Source organism: Podarcis raffonei, chromosome 10, assembly GCF_027172205.1.
Source record: "Podarcis raffonei isolate rPodRaf1 chromosome 10, rPodRaf1.pri, whole genome shotgun sequence".
Lineage (NCBI taxonomy): Eukaryota > Metazoa > Chordata > Lepidosauria > Squamata > Lacertidae > Podarcis > Podarcis raffonei.
Window position 1 is genome coordinate 42603013 of NC_070611.1, and position 20661 is coordinate 42623673.

At 40.0% G+C, this 20661-nt stretch overlaps 1 protein-coding gene across 7 annotated transcripts in view; it reads right to left on the reverse strand.

Moving 5' to 3' along the window:
* Positions 1-20661, reverse strand: part of ANKS1B (ankyrin repeat and sterile alpha motif domain containing 1B) — a 321126-nt gene that overhangs the window by 208192 nt on the left and 92273 nt on the right. For all 7 annotated transcript variants that reach the window (XM_053406679.1, XM_053406677.1, XM_053406676.1 and 4 more), the window contains 2 exons: positions 14396-14532; positions 10529-10709 (listed from right to left, as the gene is read on the reverse strand). In XM_053406679.1, coding sequence (XP_053262654.1) covers positions 10529-10709; positions 14396-14532 — 318 coding nt within the window. The remainder of the gene's footprint in view (positions 1-10528; positions 10710-14395; positions 14533-20661) is intronic.

Below are 20661 nucleotides of genomic sequence, written 5' to 3' on the forward strand. Positions count from 1 at the left end.
GTAATTTTAATTTGTTTTAGTATTTTAACTTTTGTATGTTTTAAAGTGAGGTTGTAAATTTTTCTTCATTTTACTGTTTTATCTTCTGTAAACTGCTTTGAGGTTTACTACAATCAAACGGTGTATGTATGTAAATAAATAAATAAATAAATAAATAAATAAATAAATAAATAGCTAGCTAGCTAGCTAGCTAGCTAGCTAGCTAGCTAGCTAGCTAGCTGAAGGAACAGGGTCAAGTTAGCCATGAGGAGAGACTGAAATATATATAGGAGTGTTCTGTTTTAAACTTTTTAAATTTTCAAAATGAACAGAAAAAAATTATTGGAGCAAGCTAGTAACTGATGAATCTGACAAAGACAGTATTAAAAAAGGGGGGGGGGACCACGAAAAAGTGTCACAGCTGCTTTAGATACAAGCCACACATTCTCCTTCGGGGCAAGTAGTTGGATTAGATAACCTGCAAAACCTTTCCAATTCTGATTCTGCACCACCAAGAAATTTCAAAAAGCCTATTCATTTCATTACAATAGCAAGAATGATGATTAGCTCTGAAAAACACCCATGGGCTAAATTCCATTGTCAAAAGCATGCACATCACATACCTATAATTCAGGTCTGGTTGTTTTAGTGCTGTAAAAAGAAGCTGTACAGAGCAGTATCTCACCGAATAATTATAGGGAAAATCTTTTTTAAAAAACGTTTCAATATTTTTCTCTCCCTCTATCTCTCTGGATTAGAAAAATCCTATATGCCAAGGAAAATAATGGGTAATACTTTTGTGTGTAATCATATTCATGATGTATTTTTAAAAAAGAAATCTGGAATAGTTTCTAAGAAAATTAAAGTTGATTCCCTAACTCCCCAAATACAGGTAGTAAGTATCTCTTTTTTTAACTTACTGGCTCCTACCTGTAGTGTTGCAATAATAGCATTCAGAGAACAATAGCATTTCTTCCCTGGCCAGCAGCCACCATTGCAGTCTGCTAAAGGTTAGTTAACTTGTTTTAAGTGCCAGTGGACCTTCCTGTAGATATACATATATTAATCTGATACATAATTTTTATCTCCTCTCCCCCCGTTGTACATGTTAAGAATGTCTAAAGGAAAATGCAGCACCTGCTATTTATTTTATTTTTATTAAATTTATTTATTAAATTTCTCAACCAGCCTTCATTCAAGGATCACAGGGCAGTTTACAATATAAAAACACAAAATACATAGTAGCAAACAAAAATATTAAACCCGCCCCCCCGAATAAAAGGCCATAGTTTTTTTATTAGCCAAAGGCCTGGGGAAAGAGAATGATTTTGCCTGGCACCTACTATTGCTGCCAAAGAGACTTCAGCTGCGTAGGCTGATTTTCTCCTTCATGGAAACTTGAAAAGGCCTTCTGTTCCTCAAGGGAAAGAAAAACAGCATCTATCACTGCCGCTAGAGAAGCTGCAGCTGCATACTCCTGATTGTCTCCTCTTTGGGTTTTTAAAAAACTGCTGTCCCTACTTGTACACAATGGAATGGGACGCAAAAGAGATCTTTGTTTACGTGCAGCTCTTTAAGACAGCGTGACTTAAAGACAGTTGGAGAATAAGGTGATTAATAGTATACCTCTTGCTGGAAAACGTGGGTGCCGCAGCCCCAGGCTCTTCACTGCTTAAGCAACTGCTTTCTTCAAGAGCAGATTGTACTCACTCCCTTCTCTGTCTTTCTGTCAGAACAGAGAAGTTCTGCTCATGGGGATGCAGGGAGAGGTAGGTAACCCCACCTATCAATCTCAACCTCTTACTCTAAAGTCCACCTTCAATGTTCTCAAAGTTCTCTGTATTCCTGCCTCTTTCCCTGACTACTTCTGGGTTTATAAACTGTCAGCAGGATGGAAACTTGCGGTCTCTTATTAAATATGCTCTGCCTACAACTCATTCTGGCTGATTATTCTTGGGCTGGGGTATTGTTTGGGAGGGGTTGCTGGGGTTTTTGTATTTTTATTTTAGATTTTTTGTGACTTATGCGGAAATTGTTCAGTTTGGTTGTGTGTTTTCTAATGTTTTATTTATTGGTTATGACTACTTTTGTTATGCTGTAGTTATATTTTTTCATGTTGTAAGTTGCCTTGACCATGGTTTGGACTGTGGAAAGGCGGCATACAAATAAAATTATGTATGTATGGTTGGGCTACTCATGAGCAAGCAGTCAGTGTAGCAGCAGCTTCTCTTCAGGGAGAAAACACAGTTTTGAGTTAAAGGGAGATTTCTGTTCATTTTGAAGGGACAGGTTACCCAAACCTGACTGTGTAGTCACTAGGCCCCAAACTTCCCAAATTCTTTCTTTGAGGATCCATTAGCTAAAATCCATTAGCTAGAGCTGTATAACACTAACCCAGCTGCATAAACAAAGCCTTCTCCTTTATCAGTCCATGAGCTTAATGGATGGCCTTGTCAGTTCCGAGTGGAGACGGGATGGCGGATCTGGGTCTTATCTTACCGGTTGTAAATATCCTGACCACGCTGACACACAGACCTTGCAAGACAGGCCTGTCAGCCCCCGCACCCAGGGATGGCACCAGGAGTACTCATAATAGTTGGGTGACCTTTCTCCCCCCAAGATAAGAGTACAGAGACAGGAAGGTCTGTTCATGCTCAAGGATGTAAACTTACATGTACAAACTCATGAGGCTGGATTCTTGGGGAGGGGGGAAAGGGGACCTGAAGGGAATATAAGCTGTATGTAACTGCTCTTTAAGTGTGCTTGCTGTGACTGATCACGCAGTACCTTTCTGCTGTCCTAGGAAGCAGAAATAAACTCTTTCTCTGTACCAACCCTCGGTGTCCATTGACTCCTTCCTCCCTCCCGGGAGCAACGCTCATCCTACTCATGGGAAAGGTCTGAAAGGCTACAATTTTAGTTGCCTCAATAATTCCCTTTAATTGTATTCCCAATGAGCTTTATAAGAAGAATAAGAATGAAAGAAGACACCATAAAATAAAGGACTATAAAACCAATATACAGCAATCAGAAAGATTAAAAAAAATTGTGTGTGTGTCCAGTTCTGGGCACCACAATTTAAGGAAGATATTGATAAGTTGGAATGTGTGCAAAGGAGGGCAATCAATATGATAAAAGGTCTGGAAACTAAGCATTATGAGGAATGGTTGAAGGAGCGAAGTATGTTTAGCCTGAAGAAGAGAAGATTGAAGAGCTGCCAGAAGGATGATAGAGGAAGCTTGTTTTCTTCTGCTCCAGAGAACAGGGCCCGAACCAATGGTTTCATATTACAAGAAAGGATATTCTGATGAAACACTATGAAGAACTTTCTGACTCTAAGAGCTGTTCAGCAGTAGAACAGACTATCTCAGAAGGCAATGGACTCTCTCTCTCAAAAAAGAGAAAGCAATGGATTCTCCATCATTGCAGGTTTTTTAATAGAGGTTGGATGGCCATCTGTCAGAAATTCCTGCACTGCAGGGGGTTATACTAGATGACCCTTGGGTATGCCTCCCCACCCATGATTCTATGATAAGATCCATTAAAAAACACAGAACCATAAAAACAAAACATAGAGGCCATTAAAACAGAGCCATTAAAATCCACTAAGTTTGGAGGAATTTATGACAACTTGAACGCATAGCAAAACAAGAAAGTATTTACCATCCACCTAGATATTATCACAAGAAACCTAACCAAACTTCTCCCAGGAAAGAGTTTCACGACCTGAGTACCTCAACCAAAAATGCTGTACCCTAGTCAACTATATATCTGCTGGCAGTGGGACACAGGGCAACCCCTTGATAAAAAATGTAGTGGCCAAGCAAATTTTATAGGTGTTAACCAGAACCTTGAAATGAGTTCAGGAACAAACTAGAAGCCAGTGCCAATTGAACAGAACCAGAGTAATATGTCCTGTAACGTAAGTTTCAATTTTGGCCACTACATTTTGCATCAGCTGCAGTTCATCTCACATCCTTTTTTGCTTGCCTTTGTTTTGACAAACAGCAACTGCACAGGCACTCATCTAACAGGAGTATTTATGAGGTAGAAATGGACTGAACACCCCACTGAGAACCCAAGCTGCACCCCTAAAATATTTGTCAAAATATTCCATTTTGGAGGACCAGGGACTCATTTTAAATCCCTTGCTCATCAAGGCACTGTGCATGTGCAAACACGCGCAGCTGCTGAAGACTAATACCTAAAAGAAATATAGAAAATTATTCCCTTTGTTCAGCTATGGGAAAGAACCTCCATGATAGCTGAGAAAGCCTAGTACTGTTTCCCCCTTGATAGCACATACAATGCATTTCCTATAATGATAGTGCAAAATGCTTCACCACAAGATAATCAGATTTCCTATCAAATTTCCTCCTGCCTTTCAAGTAACCACTTTTATTATAAGAAGATGTGCAATTTGATCATTTAGTTAATTCTACCCAAGAAGAAGAGGGATCTCAGCTTTATTTCCTCTGGGAATGACTATTCAAAGAGACCGTATGAGAAGGTCACCCTCCCTCTTCGTCCTCTGCTATCTACTTGGATTTCTGAAGGACAAGGTGTACTAATAGTAACTACCCACTCCATACTTAGCTCATGTTATTAAGTCTTGGAACCTTCCCCAGGTTACAGGGTTTTGTTTTAACTGACTGTATGTTTCCTACCAGCCCTAATTTTATTGGTAGGTGAAGGCAGCTGATTAGGATTGGATTGGGATGTTTAATTGTTATTTAAGTAAGTGGCTCTGTATGCTGGTTTTCAGCTGAAACCTTCAAAGTGTCCCCATATTATTAAGTATAATACAAGTGATACATTAAAAGTCATATACTTGAAATAAAACAAAACAAAAGCTCAAAAAAGAGCAGTGCCTTATTTGCCTCCCTCCTTCTCTAACCTGGAATCCTTCTCAAAGGGCAAGTGATAGATGGTAAAGAGGAAATAGTCCAGCCATACTAACAGTAGTAGTTTTCTTTGCCTGCCTCCCCTCCATCCCGAGCGGAATAATGACTCAAGACAACGTGCTATAGGATTAAAATTGGCCACAACTTTATTAAGTTTCAAATGTAGGGAGACTTTGGCTCAGGCATTGGGCGTTTATCCTTCCCAGTCCCCAGCCGGGGATCTGGGAGACATCAGGGTTATCCAGAATGTGTGGGGATTGGGCTGTCTCTGGAGAACATATCTTCAAGCAGAGAGCCCGCCTCCCGTTTCGCCACCATTGGAGGGGAGAGCAATGACAACCTCTCGGCGTATGGCCAATGCCTCCCCTCAAGACCCCTTTAAAGGGGAACCCTGGGATCACCGCCGCAAGGGGGGCGTGGGCTTCACACACACACCCTTTAGGAAGATAGACTAAAGGATTTCGCCCAAGGCCTGAAACCACCAAAGTTGTGACGTTTTGCTACGGGAAAGGCAAAACCTGCCAATGCAGGGAAATTCCTTTCCGGCCCTTCAACAGCGACCATGACGTAGCTGTGGAGAAGAGGTTAACTTGCAAAAGAAGACTTAATTGAGGGAGGGCAGGGTGGGAGAAGCTCTGGAGCCAACTGAAGCTTCACAGGTAAGATTCACTTTCTGTTGTTTGGGCAGGACGGTCCCTCCCCTTACCCGGCCGATCACCTGGCAACACCTCCCCAGGCGGGATTGGGCAATTGGCTGAGGTAGGCGGAGACTTCCAGGTATCCAGCCTGGGGAGGGTGAAGCCAGCCCGAACTACCGGGAGCCGTACTGGGATCCAGGGGGCTGCGCACGACCCCAATTTGATGTGGGGAGCAGTCATTGTAAGCTACACTGAACAAACTGGAAAAGAAAAGTATACTTTACATAACTCTGATTATGGCAGAGTGGGGAAAGAAATACAGAAAATTGTGTAATTGTCCAAACGGGGGAAAATAATAATTACAAAAAGTAAAAATGTTAAACGTGCATTTCAATTTTTTTACCATGAAATTATTTCCTAACAAAACTGAAAGCATGGAAAAATTTCTGTTCCAATTTTCAGTTACTTAAAAAAAAAAAAGCAATCAGCTTTCCCTATTTCAGCTTGTTGAAACAAATGCTTTATGTTCTGTTTATACGTCAATGAGAGCACAGGATGAGATTTGAAGGCTTATAATTCCATACTAAATTTAGCTAGTAGTTTGGAGATAGAGAATTGCCATATAGAAACGTGTAGAGTTTAGACAGAGCATTTTAAGTGCCTATATCTGAAAACATATAACACTTTGGCTACAGGTAAGATTTCTGTTGGACATAAAAATTAGTAGAATGCTAGCTTGACATCAGTCCAAGAGCTATTAACTTGGAGGAAGATCTGAGTATACTTTCTTCCTGGGTGCTGCTGACCAATATAGCATGTTTGGCTATTATAACCTGGGAGATCTGGTTTGAACAACCCATGCCCTAGATTGTCTTTTAAGCTACAAAGAAGTCCAATTGGAGAATAGGTAAAAATCACAAAGCAGAGCTGAATGCAAAGACTTGTCACACAAACTGCTGAAAGAAAAGGCTTCAAATTAGGCTCAGACTACTTCAACGTCCTTTAAAAACATGATGTTCCATTTCTCATATATTCATATTGTCACTTTCCCTATGGCTGGAAGTAGCCTGCCAAGAACAGCCTCTTAATGTGTGTCAGATATAAACAGCAAAAGGAACATTGAGGCACTAGCAGGTTATGCCCCGTAGCTTGAATTTTTTTTCTCCTGCCAGGATTCTTGCAAAGCCCAAGTCTCATTATCATTTGCAAGTAAGGGATTATCTTTTTATTTAGGCAAATGTTTAGTATTCTGAGTTTGTTTCTTTAAGCAGATATGATAAGCCAGTGGCTGTCCCCCCCTTCCCCCAAATTGTATAAGAAATGTCTTCTCTCCTGTCAACAATTTCAATAAATGACTCAAAGGATGAGTAAATTAATTGAGAACCACCAAGGCCAATGAGCACACAAAAGCATAATACAATGGCTGGGCACAGTCCCAGCCTTCCATGAGGTGAAAAGAGGCACTCGCCTCAGGCGGTGAATTATCACCATTCATGCCCCACAAGGTTGCTTAACACCTGCCCCACAAGCTGACCGGCCAACACTGCTGCCTGCCACCACTCCTTCCATCTTGCCCACCTGCTGCTTCTGGCCTTCCTTTCTACCTGCCCACCTCCCTGCTCACACTGAGAGAGAGGCACTGTGGGCAAGGTTGCCCAGAAAGCACCTGTACCACCACTAATATGTGACACTTTAAAATACTGGTTAAAAACACAGTTTAAAAATTCCTAAAGTTTAAATAAAATTGAATGCCAAATTTTTAACCTGTATTTCAAACAGTCACTAAGTGCTGGTTTGGTTGCTCTCTGGGTGACCTTATCCACAATGCCTCACTCTGAGTAGGGACCCTTTCCTCAGAGCAAAGCTGGGAGCACCCACAGCTGACTGGCTGAGGAGAGGACTGTGAGGCAGATATGGTGGCGGCGGAGAGTGGAGTGTGGGGTCAGGAGGGCGGGAGAAGGAGAAGACTGTAGGAATGGTGGGAGAAATGCTGCTAGGACAGTCCTAGGCACCACAATGTCTTGTGCCAGCTCGAGCTAAGGAAGTAAGATTCTATTTTTAAGTAGTACCAAACCAGAATTTGGGAATGTAGACTGGAAAATTAAACAAGCATGTTATTGCTTCTTCAAAAGCTGAATAAACAAAGGCTGCAATCCTTATCTGGGAGAATGTCCAACTGAACTCAATAGGACTTGCTTCTGAGTAGATATATGAGATTGTAGCTACATGATAAAATGAAGTGCACTTTATAGTCTACAGTGTGAAGCAGTTTGTTTAAGAGGTCAATAGTTAGAATTCTCATTTTTACAGGCTCTGCAGCGGGTTTTTAACCAGTTTCTTCAGCTCCAATTACTGCCCATATGTCATATAAATATATCTGATAACCAGCAAGCATTTTCAAAGTTATAAACAATCTGTTGAGAGGAAAAAATGAAAAGAAAATCTATCTGATCCAAAGATGAAACAGGCAGAATAAAAAGCATAAACTGAATGTAAATTGCATAGATATTTCAAGCAAGAGTAAGGTTTTTTATTTATTAAAAAAATCCATTAGAAAGAAGAAGAAGAAATATCTTGGTCACTAATTCTGGTGGGACAATCCACATCCATTAAAATTAATTGGAATTATGCCACTGGCTTTAATAGTATGTGCATTGTAATTACAGTGAGCAATTGGGAGTTATGTTTTGTTAATGGTTAAAAAACTTCTACTGTGAAATTTTGTTTTTTGTTTTCACTCTCAAAATCATCAGTTTATAGTAACTGATGGGGCATAGAATGGCCTGGGGAGGAAAGAATGACCCCAGACTGGGTGGGCCGCAACTTGATTTTGGGCAATTCTCTTATGAGACTTCCCTCTGTCAAAGGCAAACCTTGGTGTCTCAAATATCAGTGGCATCCCGCGTGACACCAAAAGCTGGTGCAGCCCCCCAGCCTCTTGCCTTCTGTGAGATGTCACTGCTGCGGCACCTGCTGCGGTACCCTAGAAGCTCTGCACTTAGTGCAACCAAACCAGTCATGTTCTTCTAGATCTGCCTTTGCCTCTGTAGCAGAGAGGGGCAACCTGCAGTCCTTTTCATGTGACTCGACCTAATTCCAAAGCCCTGTGCAGCTGATCACTTCAGATCTAAAGTAAGTACAATCTTGCTTCCCTGTGGATCCTTCTCTTTAGCATGAAAGAGGTTTTTAATTTCACGATGCACAATTGCCCGATTCTCATCACCACTTCCAGGATACTAAAGGTAGTTCGAGGTTCAAGCCAGTCAGTTTCTTCCTCTGACTCCTCCATTTTCTTCCCCCCTCTCAATACCTCAACATTCCATAGCGCAACTCCCTGCAGCATTTTGTAGGCCCCTGTACTGGCCGTCAGTAAGTATTTTCTGGATTTGTTTACATTTATGAACAAATATACATCTGCACACCTAGGAAGTCTCTTGAGAATTCAGCAACTACCACCTTATTTTTGGCTGGCCACATCTCACATCCAGACTGATAGAATGGGAACCTTCCAAGTTCAATATTAGAAAAAATAATAAACAACAACCAGCTGACTAACATGCTAAAGTTTTGCTAGAGATTATTATGGCTATTATTTGAAAGATTATTTCTAGCCAAATCTCTTGGTTTCTCTGTAGAAATTAAATGGCTTATGATTCAATTTCTTCAAATCTTAAGGAACTATTATGGCTGCAAACATTCTGTAGATACAACTCTGATGTTAGTATGAGCAACAAGAACAAGTATAAATAGAAGAATTAGCAGCTGTGAACAGGAAATAAAGCAATTTATAATGAAGGTGACCTAAAGTTAAAATAAATGCATTCAGTTAGCTGTCATGCAAGGCAAGCCAGTCTAGGAAGCTGGAAGAAGAAATCTGGAGTAGTAGCTATGCAATATTATGTATGCAAAAGTAGCAAAGTAAATTATCTTGTTTAAAAATAAATGAAACTGGTTTTTTACTGAGTCACCTTGTATAAGACTTTCAGCTGTGACGGGATTTGGGGCCCATCTAAAATGGGTTTATGTGATGTATAATGGTGTTAGCATTGTTTTTGCTAACATTTTATTTATTATTGTACTTTAAGTGGGTTTGTCCATTAAGAGAACTATGCTGTACAGGCAGCATGTAAATTTAATAAATAAATACATTGTACCAGCTCTGATACCAGCAATCCTTTAACTGGAGATTGCAAATACTGAACCTGAGACTTATACAAGTAGAGTATCAGTTCAAGCACTGATTTCCTACTTTCCTACTTTCCACAGAACACAACAAGCAATGCTGCATTATCATAAGCATATGATAAATTGGTATTTAGCAATATATGACTTTTTTTTGCAAACTATATAAGCAATTGAAAATGTTGTTTGGATTAGATGGGCCAATATGTATTACACTGTTTTTCACAGACTCATTTTTTTAGCATGATGAATTTTTCACCTTCTACTTTTTTCTTCATATTTTTTATTATTTCTTTCGAGGGCAAGAACAGCTATCAGAGCACTCTGTTTCGAAGCACGAAAAACTCTTCTATTCATTTCATTAAGCTAGATTTCCTGGGTAGCGAATTCTAAAGTGGTTTGATTCATGAGTTGGAGAAACACTTTACAGAGTGTGCAATACTGAATAAATATAAACATCATACAATTTATTCAGAGCAAGGATGTGACCTGACATGATAAAAATACCAGGTCTGCTCTGAGCAAAAGATAAATATTAATCCCACACCTTAGCTTCTACTGCACATTTATGCATGGGTGAAAGTAAGCCCAAATGCAAGCGCCCCTTGACTGTATTTCACTTTAGGGTATTCTTCAAACAATCCTTTAGAAAAACTGAAGAGAAGGGAATGTAAATGAATAAAAAGTATTATGGAATTCAGAAAGAAAGCCACCGAGAAAGCAGCCATGTCCCCCTGAGGGAGCAGAGGTGGCCTAGGATGCGATGCCAGTTGCTTATTGCAACATCAAAATGTATAGCTAATATGCAACTTATTTTTATTTTACCTGGAATGTCATTATCTTCAATGCTCCCTTCAATGGATCCAATGGAATAATTAGCTGGACTGATTGGAGGACTGGAAGTAAAGCTTGCATATCCAAGGGAAGAGTTGATTTCAAAATAATCATGGCTGTGATTTAATCGGTGAAATTCAAAAGCTGATACTATTGATGTACGTTGCTTCGGCTGGAAAAAAAATGAATTGAAATGTAAATATTTTAATTTATTTTCTGCCTCTAAGGTTCATCACCTTTTTAAAAAAAATGGTTTGTTAAAACAGATGCTCAAAAATTCCATTGCATTTCCCCCCTGTAGATTGATCTTCCATACATAATTCCTACAATTATTGCATTCTCGTTTGTCGCTTGGCAGGGCCACAGCCCGATCCAGGAGGCCATCTTATTCCCATGTGGCCATTGTGGGGGGAGACACCTGGCACCTCCCCTGCCAGCTGTGGCAGCCCAACAGGGAAGGCCTGATTGATCAGGAAAGTCAGATTGCAGGGGAAGGGGCTGAGCCCAGTCCGTGCCCGCTGCACTTAAGAGGGCGATATTGTGTAGTTCACCCTCTTGGGAGGTCATAATGGGATTCACCACCTGCCCACTCAGGCTGTAAGTGGCCTGCCGATAGTTGAGTAGGTGGGCCAGCGTGAAGACCTTGCTATGGCTAGTTGATCTCTATTTGGGGACAGGGAGGATTCCTCCCCCTGCAGACGAATTGGCTGGTCTGCAGGTTTTTGCCTACCTCATAGCAACAGTCACAACTTTGGTGGATAAGGCATTGGGATGGATCCTTAGCTGATTAAAGGGCTCAAGGAGAGGTGTCTCTGTCCATGAACCCACATGGGCGGGCCAATAAGCCATGACACCTCAATGGCGGCCCAAGCAGGATCGTAGCACCTGGTGCATCTCAGAGGCGACTACCCAGCTCCAGGTTGACCCCATCTCATTTCGCAACCAGCAAGTGAGTAGATTGCCTTAGCAAAACCTACTTACATCTGTAATCAATAATAAATTCTGACCTATTTCAACCCAATACAAATATCCTGTGTTTATTTCTATGGTTCAGTCCACACAATGCTGCGGGTACCATGTGCATTTGACAGCAATCATCTACTGCCGCTACATCCCAACTGCTATGATACAGTACCAAAAAACATATCAGTATGAGGTAACATATTATATGGTCAATAGAAAACCTTATATGCCAATAAAATATTGACATTTCAGTAGGTTTCAAAGAGGGTTTGGAGAGACAGCATTTCAATGTTGATTCAATGGCAAAATTAAATTAATATCTAGATAGATGAGGCATAGAACAGAAATTAAAATAAACATTGTGAGTATATTCTGTGATACAATCTCAATAATATGCTTTAGACCAAAATTAAACTTTGTCTTAAATCCACTGTAATTTGATCCAAAGCTTTTGACGCATTCAAAATACAAAATGAGTTAGTTTGGTTTGAAGTGCCTTGGGTTCACATCAGTTGGCCTTTCCTGATATAGTCTGTGCTTTAGAGTACTTCTCCAGACCTTTTGCCTAAGGCTTGCAGATCATGGGTTGCTTTTTATTACTGAGCAAAAAGTGTGTGGATGGCAATTACAGAATATATAAAAAGGGTTTTTCTTTTGCCTGAATGTACACTACAGGCATGATAGTAATGAAGGGAGATATCAGGGACAGACAAAAGAAGGCCCCCTATTTTTAACCAGAGGGTTCATTGTTGTATTATATTCTCTTCTGTACCACTGAGATGGTCAATTAAATACATTTATGTCCACACCTTGAAAGAAAATAAGAACATAAGAGCCCTACTGGATCAGACCAAAGGCCCATCTGATTCAGCAAGCTCATCCCACAATGACTACCCATATGCCAATTGGTACCCATAAGTAAGACTCAGACTCATTCCCCAGACTCATTCACAGCACTCAAACAGGAGACTCACAACAATTTCCAGTTTTTAAAATCCTCAATCATTTCTAGCTCTTTCTAGCAGTGCCACTGTCTAGCAACAAATCTTCCCGTTTCTGGCACAAGGCTATAATTTCATCCCTTTTTGCAACGCTCTTTCACGCTCCAGAATATCAGTATCTAAGCCATTTTGAATAAGAATAGTACCAACAAAATGTATGTTTATTTCAACTGCAGATGCTGCATTTAAAATGTATATACAGCCATAATTTTAACTGTACTTCTAAAATCATAATAAAATTAATATATGACACCATCACAGTCAACATCACACACAACTGCATTAACAACTGCTGAAAACCCAAGCAGCAGCAACCAACTCCCAGGCCACTAACCAGTGTCAAAATATTCCAGATGTCAGAATGACAGCTGTAAATAGGATGCAAGAGGGATGTTACCAGCAGAGCATTCCACAGAGTGGATGCCATTGTGGAGAAGTCAGGCTCCTGGATACCATTACTTTTCCTCTGTGTATGGGACATGGAGGAATGCACTCCTGATAATCTGAGGATATGGGAGGATACCTATGGAGGATACAGTCTCCGAGGTACTTCATTCAATACATCACCAGTATGGAAGCTTAGAAAGGCATGAAATGTTTTACCACTCTAAATCCTACCTGATCTACAAAGTTGATAAGCATGGCCTCCACTTCATTCATTCATTCACTCACTCACTCATTCAAAAATATTGAATAGAGTGTTCTGCACTCAAAGAATGCAATGCTACTGAATTCAGTGGGAACCGAGTCACTGACTTTAATTAAGTCCCGACATTGAATTAGTAATGAACTAATCCAAGAGCACAGCTATTCAATGTTCTGAGTCCATCTGTTGACAATTTCATGATGAAAATAGCATTTAAAGGCTGTTTCCAATTAACTATCACATAACAGCTTGTTCTAACAATAATTCCAATTTCTCTCTGCTTTCTTGTGTGCAAGCCATCAAACAGAAAAAAATAGCTTTGACAGAAAGTGATAAATGGCTAATACAGCGGTGTCTGGAGAAAGAGGAAATGAAGAACCCTGTGCTCTTCAAAAGGAGTTATAGAGCTGGAAAGAGGCATGTGTGGACAGCATGAAGTAAAAACAGCTCTGACGCTTGGAAAGTCTTTTAGATGAAATAAAATAAATTTCATGAAACACATTAAATTTTTAAAAAGAGGTAAATAGAAACTGAGAGTTTGCAAGCAATAACAGTCAATCAAAATTATGTTTATACCACATAGTCTCCAATTTTATATTTACATCAAAATTGGCATGTTTAAATGAGCTGAACTAATTACACACAAGAAAAGTCACCTCACCAAAACTTGGACATTTCAATACTATTTGGTGTCTTTTTGTTTTGCTAGCTGCTCATTCATCTTAACATCATTTTTCTTTTTCTTCTTTACCCTCAGTGCCCCCACTGCTGTTTAATCTGTTTGGCTGTGACTGGCATTCCCAATATCCTCATTCATGCATCATTGTGACCTCTTCAACAAAAAATTGCATGGGCTGCCACACTGAATCAGAATGAACATCAGTGAAGGCATATGTGGCTGAGGTCAGTGAAGTCCAAAAGGAAGAAAACTAGCCTAGAGGAAAAAACAGGTGCTGAGAAGCAAGAGAAGGTGTAGTACACTAGTGTAACAATGCAATATAAGATTGCAATAAAATGTCAAAAATCAAGCATAACAGCTGAAAAAGAACACAAATAGAAATCTGGGTATGCTCTTTCTGGTCAGGTCTAATTAAAATCAAGCTTATAAAGATATTTTAGCATTATCAGTGGAGGGATTTCATTTCAACATTTTAAAATAGTTCATATCACTGCAGATTATTAGAGGAATGTAAGATAAAACGTTGAAATCTTTAACAAAATCAAAGAACATTATTTCCGACCACCCACCTGAGGTCTTATAACTTTCACTATATTTTTCAGTGCAGTATCTGGCGACGGAGGAGAGCAGTCAGGTGTTGGGCCTGTTGAACTGTTTCTATGGTTACTGGTACCTGGTGCAATAATTGCTACTTGAGGTGCATTCTCTGTGAATAAAAATAGCATTACAGTGAATACAATGTTCTATGGAAAATACATTTAGAAACAGGAAATTGCATTTGAAGGGGGGATGTGAATATGTTAGTTATTGTCATCTAAATTATTATTGTTTGTTTTCACTAAAATATGCTCACTTCTGGTTTTGAAGAGCAGTATGGAACTGATCAAAGGTTTTGCCAAGTATTCAAATCTAACTCTTGCAGAAACAAGCTTATGTGTGAAGATTATCCCTCAAGGCATTATTCAAGCATACAAAAGAATGCTGCGAAATAGTAACTAGGGATATATTCATTTATATTCTATATATTTCGGCACTAGGGATATATTCATGACACCCCAGTTGGCTTGGAAAGGCTGATTTCAAACACAGCTTTTGAGTTCCAGTAGGTGGTCTGTACTATCATCACTGACAGCATTATTAGGTGGGAGCAGAATTTGTGGCTATGCAAACCAATCTCCAGATCACAGTCAAAAGTCAGTTACTTTGGTTCCTATACTTAATTCAGCAACTGTGCAATTTACAATACCGATTCTAGAAATATTGATTTCACAAACAATAAAAATGTACTCAGTTTGTTCCTATTGTGTGCAATGATAATTTTACTTACACAATATTCAAAATATACTGCACATTAAACATTTGTGCAGGAAGAGCTCTAGCTAAACACAGATGGCATGGACTAGAGATACACAGTAACTATATAAGATAGCTAGCACATCTCTTATTTATTTCATCCAAATTGCTCTATTCACATCCAGAAAGGCAATGTTAAGCTCAAAAAGAATACTTATTCAGTGGTCAGACCTAAAAAATTTGAGTGGCACTAAAAGTTTGGGTCAATACAATAGGAAATACATTGGCGAACATCTGTTTCTTCTGATAAATGCAACTATAAAAAACGTTTCCTCATTTATATTTCATTGCATATCCAGGCACGTTGTGCCCATGGCCCAGTGAGAGGCCAACCATAAATAACTTTTATTTATTACAGATTTAGGTAGGTTTGGGCCAACTCATTGGGTATGTATCTAGAATCAAACAGCCCAACTGCTGGTGGATAAGTAGGGTGGGGGTTGACCCTGACTGGTGATATGACTGCAGCAGGGCCACCACTGGGAAGGATGCTGTGGCCCATCGGTCCCCGCTTGGATTCCTGGACAAAGACACCCATTCCTGGAGTCCCTAAGACTGTTGGATGGCATCTTGTATGCCTCCTTCTGGCAATGCCTGTAGTCAAGCTACAGCCAAATGTATTTCCTTTAGACCACAACAATGAGGTCAAAAGACTGGTGGGTTCTGCAGTCTGGGCAACCCAGAACTTCCATGCACACTGCCCAGGCATGTACCCTGGAGAGGTCACTTCGCTGCTGCTAATGCAACAAAAACAATGTGGAAGGCAGCAGTTATGAGTTACCCGTCTCTGCAGCCATAGCAGGTGATGTGATTCTCCAGAGGTTTGACTTCACCTCCGGAGGCACACTCCATTGTCTCTCAAAACAGACAGATGTCAACAAAATCATTCATGTCTGTTTTTAACTGAAGGGGAAAGTGCATGAGTAAGGTATGGGTGGGCTATGAGACTTCATATAAATTAGTTTCAAGGTTCATTAAAGGTCTCAGATAAGCTTCTTGTATAGTTGTACTTCTGTAGAATACACATTCATCCTCAATACAATTCCATATTTTATATCAAACTGGAGTAATTTTCATATACACCTCACTTGGTTTGTTTTTTTATCACAAATGATATGACTAGGTTGACCCTAATATTAAATTAGTAAAATATGTTTTGCAAGCATGATAGGGTTTCATTTCTTGACATGTTCTATAATTTTGTAAGCAATTCAAAAGAATAAAAAACTTCAACATTTCAACCAAAGAGCAGAACATTGGTTTGAAGAAATCAAAGGGGAAAATGCTGCATAATTATAGGTGTTTAAATTTGATCAAAGGCATGCACTAAAAAAAAATGACTGCCAATGCAATTAGGGATATGCAAACAGCTTTCTAAGTGAAAGTGTTGTGCCAAAAGTAAACCACATATTAAGCTGATTCACACACATGCTAAGCCAAACTTGGGTTTATTGAAACTGCGTAAACATATAGACTCCCAGAATTATTATTAGTGTTGCCAGATAACTGACTTGGTTTCTACAACATGCTAAGCCAAACTCTGGCTTAGCAAAACCATGTGAGCATGGATGATCCTGAAAAGGAGCACAAATCCACTTTTCCTCCCTGGTACTTTTTACTGCTTGAGCTCGGGTGGTGTTGGGACCGTTTTGTTGTGGAGGGGTTGTTGCTGGTAGTCTTTTTGTATCTTTATTTTAGATATTTTATGTTTTATTTATTGTTTATGACTACTTTTGTCATGTTGCAGTTATGTATTTTTCACATTGTAAGCTGGCTTGAGCATGGTTTGAACTCTGGAAAGGTTGCCTGCAAATAAAGTTATGTATGTATGTCTGAATGTACTGCTGCACTGTGCTAAGCCAAGCCAATGCTTAGCTTAGCATGCCATCTGAATGGGGACTTGTGATGAAGTAGTCCCACACTGGCTACAGCTTGTGGTTAGTGAGCAGACAACGTTACCATGAATGTTGGTTTGGATGATATGCAGCATGGTAGGGAAAAGGGGTGGGGAGGACCAAGGCAGATGCAAGCTTCTTTGTTGACACTTTTCCTTTGTGGCATCAATCAAAGAATCAAAAGTGTTGGTAGAAGGTTGCCATCTTTTCAATATAGCAGGTTACTGTCACAGAAACCAGTCATTGTGATAACTGAGGATTAAGAAAACCCACTAAACACCACACTGTCTAAAAACGGTAGTTGGCAGTACCTGATGATTTGGGATTGATAGAAATTACACCACATAACTTGTGACTCCACAAGTCAAACAGCCCACCAGCCATATTTAATGGCATACCAGGAGCTCAATAAAGCTTCTGTTTTTGTGGAACTGCAAAATCTAGAGGTGGGAGGTTTTCAATAACCTGGCAAGAAACAATAGAGAAGGGGAACGTATTTCAAAAGTGCCTGATTACCTCAAGCAGTTCCCTTGAAAAAACAATTTCAGGTGCTCATGAGGAAGAGTTGTTGGACTCAAAATATATTAAGCTCTCATAAACTGAATTCTTTTTATGGTGCCATTTTCTTCTATTTCCTTCTCTCTATCTTCCTTGTCAGACAATACAGTACACTGCTGATGAGCTGTCTTCAAATTGTTGAACCATTTGTGTGGGTATTTCCGAAACTAATATTGAACCAAACCACAGTCAATCTGGGAGCAATGTCAACTGACCAATTCCAGTGTGAAACTTGAGAGAGTCCAACCCCAATGTGAAAATGGTCCTCCACCATCCATTTCACAGAAGTGGCTAGTGAACCAACCACATCTCTCGCTCCCCTCTCCCAAAGAAAAACAGAGACAGAGAGTTTATCTTCCTGTTATTGAAGAGCAGGTCCATTCCTCTCCTGATCAACCTGTCCCTATGAAATAATTTATGTTCATTTTGTAAACATGTTTGATTCCCTTCACATGCTGCTTATATACTAGAGGGAGGATGAGTTGGTGGAAGGTGGTTTGCACATAGACTGTGCATTTTAAAATTCTACACTGCAGACTGTTGCCAAGGACTAGAAGTGCTAGGGGCTGGTTGCAGCAAGGATCTGCCTTCCTACCACAGTGCTGCTTTAGTCTATAAGTAAAAAATAAAAAAGTAGGGGGGAGGAAGGGAAATAAGCTGGCAGCTTTAATGTAGAGCAGAATTTTGCATAGTTCATATGCTGAAGGGGAGAAAATTACAATGGCCACAATTCAGAGTAGCAAACATGGGTATTTCTGGATCTGACAGACAGCAAAAATATTACTAGAAAGAACTGAAAGAGCAGATGGAAGATCCAAAGATGGAACCAAAGGGTAACAGAAAATAGAAAACAGATTGCATTTATTATTTTGAATTATTTGTTGTGCTGTACAAAATGGAATCCCTACTGTTGTTCTGAACAGGAATGTAAATACATAACTGAATAGCTATAACAAGCTTGATATTGTCTCTGCAAGTTATTTGGGGTGGTGCTTAGAATTAATTACAAGTGAAATGCATTCTGGCGGCAGGAGGGAGTCTGCTCAGTTTGTTGTTCTCCTCATATAAAAAAGTATAAGCATGAGGATTACCAACCTCATCTTTCCCCTCATCTTTCACCTGCAGAAACAGATCCTGGAATTGCTTAGTAATGTCAGCCAACTGTCTGGAATAACAATTCTCATTACGTACTAATGAGGGGGAATAATTCATTTCCTGAGTAATTTGTAAATACCCAGTGGAGCATTCCAAACAATGCTACACTATATTCATTTCAAATTCTAGACAGTCTTTGGAACACAAAGTAGAATACATGTAGAAACTATGGGTGATGTTGATTGTTAATCATACTCAGAATAGAGACCAACTGAAACCAATGGACCATTGTTTTCAATAGGTCTACTCCAAGAATGGTTGATGTTAAACACCACCCAACAATGATTAAAATACAATTAATAATAAGACTACAATACAATATCTGTAGCATTCAATGGGTTTGGGAAGGTGCAGTTGCACTTCTGACACAACGAAGTATTCCGTGAGTTTGGGAAGGGTACTCACTGTGTAAGGAAACCTTGCAACAGGTCTGTCCTAATACCAGGGAGCAGTAGGAGTCAGGATAACATCAACATATATATTGGGGAGGTCGCTGCCACCACCAATCACCCGCCCATTGCTGATCACCCGCAAACCTCACTCCAGCCTCAAATCGCACACCTGCTTGCTGCAGCCAACCCCCCCTGCATTCACTATCCATGTACAAGACGACTCCCAACTTTTGCCTTTTTATTTTTTAGCAAAAAACTTTGTCTTCGAAAAATACAGTAGTAGTGGTTGTGTGGGTGTGGGTGGGTGTATGATCAACAATTCTGCATAGCAGATGGGACTTGCCTTGCAGAAAAGAGTAAGGTTCTCACTTTCCTACTTAAATAAGGAGAGGACCATACCCAGAGAAGCAAGGGGAGAAATGTCTCTTTAACAGACACTACAACGTCAATATTAAAATATGGTTAAAGAACAACAGCAGAGAACACATACAAACATTTAATAAAGCACCCAAGGAATAAAATGCCTGAAGAAAGAACTTCCCTAATGGCTTCTAAAATATACAAGAAGGCAATCTGGTAGGCCCCATTACTGAGTGTGTTCAATTATTGTAGCCATAAAACAAGACCTACTTTGAGCGTTAGAGGAACGATCACACATAAGACCTGAGTGAGTTTTCCTTGCAGATCTTAAAGCTGGAGCATTGGTACAATTACTTGTACTCATGTGCTTCTTCTGCTCTTCCTTCATTCTTTCAGTCTGATTCAATTAATTCTTTCTCTCTGACTCCAAACTCAGCTTGCAAATTCAGCAGTAACAACAAGCTAACAAGATTGCAAACCATGGTTTGAAGCTGGTTTGCAATTCAGTTTGTGTGTTTGTGCCAAAGCGAAAGCAACTCATTGAATCGTAATGTGTTAAGGAAGCACATGAGCACATGGCTCATCTGTTGGCATCTGTCTGTCTTGAGAGACAATGAGTATGCCTCTGGGGGTGAAATCTAACTGCTGCATTAGCAGGACTGAAGTGACCTCCCCAGGGCGCAAGCTGCATTGAGGTCCCAAGCTGCCCAGACAACAATACCCCTCTCTTGGCCTCATTGACATGGTACAAAGAAAAGCAGAGCAATACATTTGGCACCATCTTGGCTGCAGAAGCTGCTGGAAGGAGGCATGCAAGGGGCCATCCAACTGTCTTAGGGACTCCACTCTGGATTGGTGTAGGGTTTACTCCTTAGCGCACCAGACCATGGTAAAGTTTGCTGCTGTGTCTGCTGCATGTCTCAATGGAAGGCCATCCAGTTTGTCTGCGGTGGTCACTGCCAAATTCTTTGGCCCTTTCCCACAGCAAGGATTTATAAAATCCAGAAATGCATGGCAAGTGAAGAATGTCAATGCAGAGGAGGCCATTTCTTTACAAACTTTTGTTCTATGTAATATAAAGAATAAAGGTATGTGCTTTTGGTGGGCAGGAATAAAGACTGA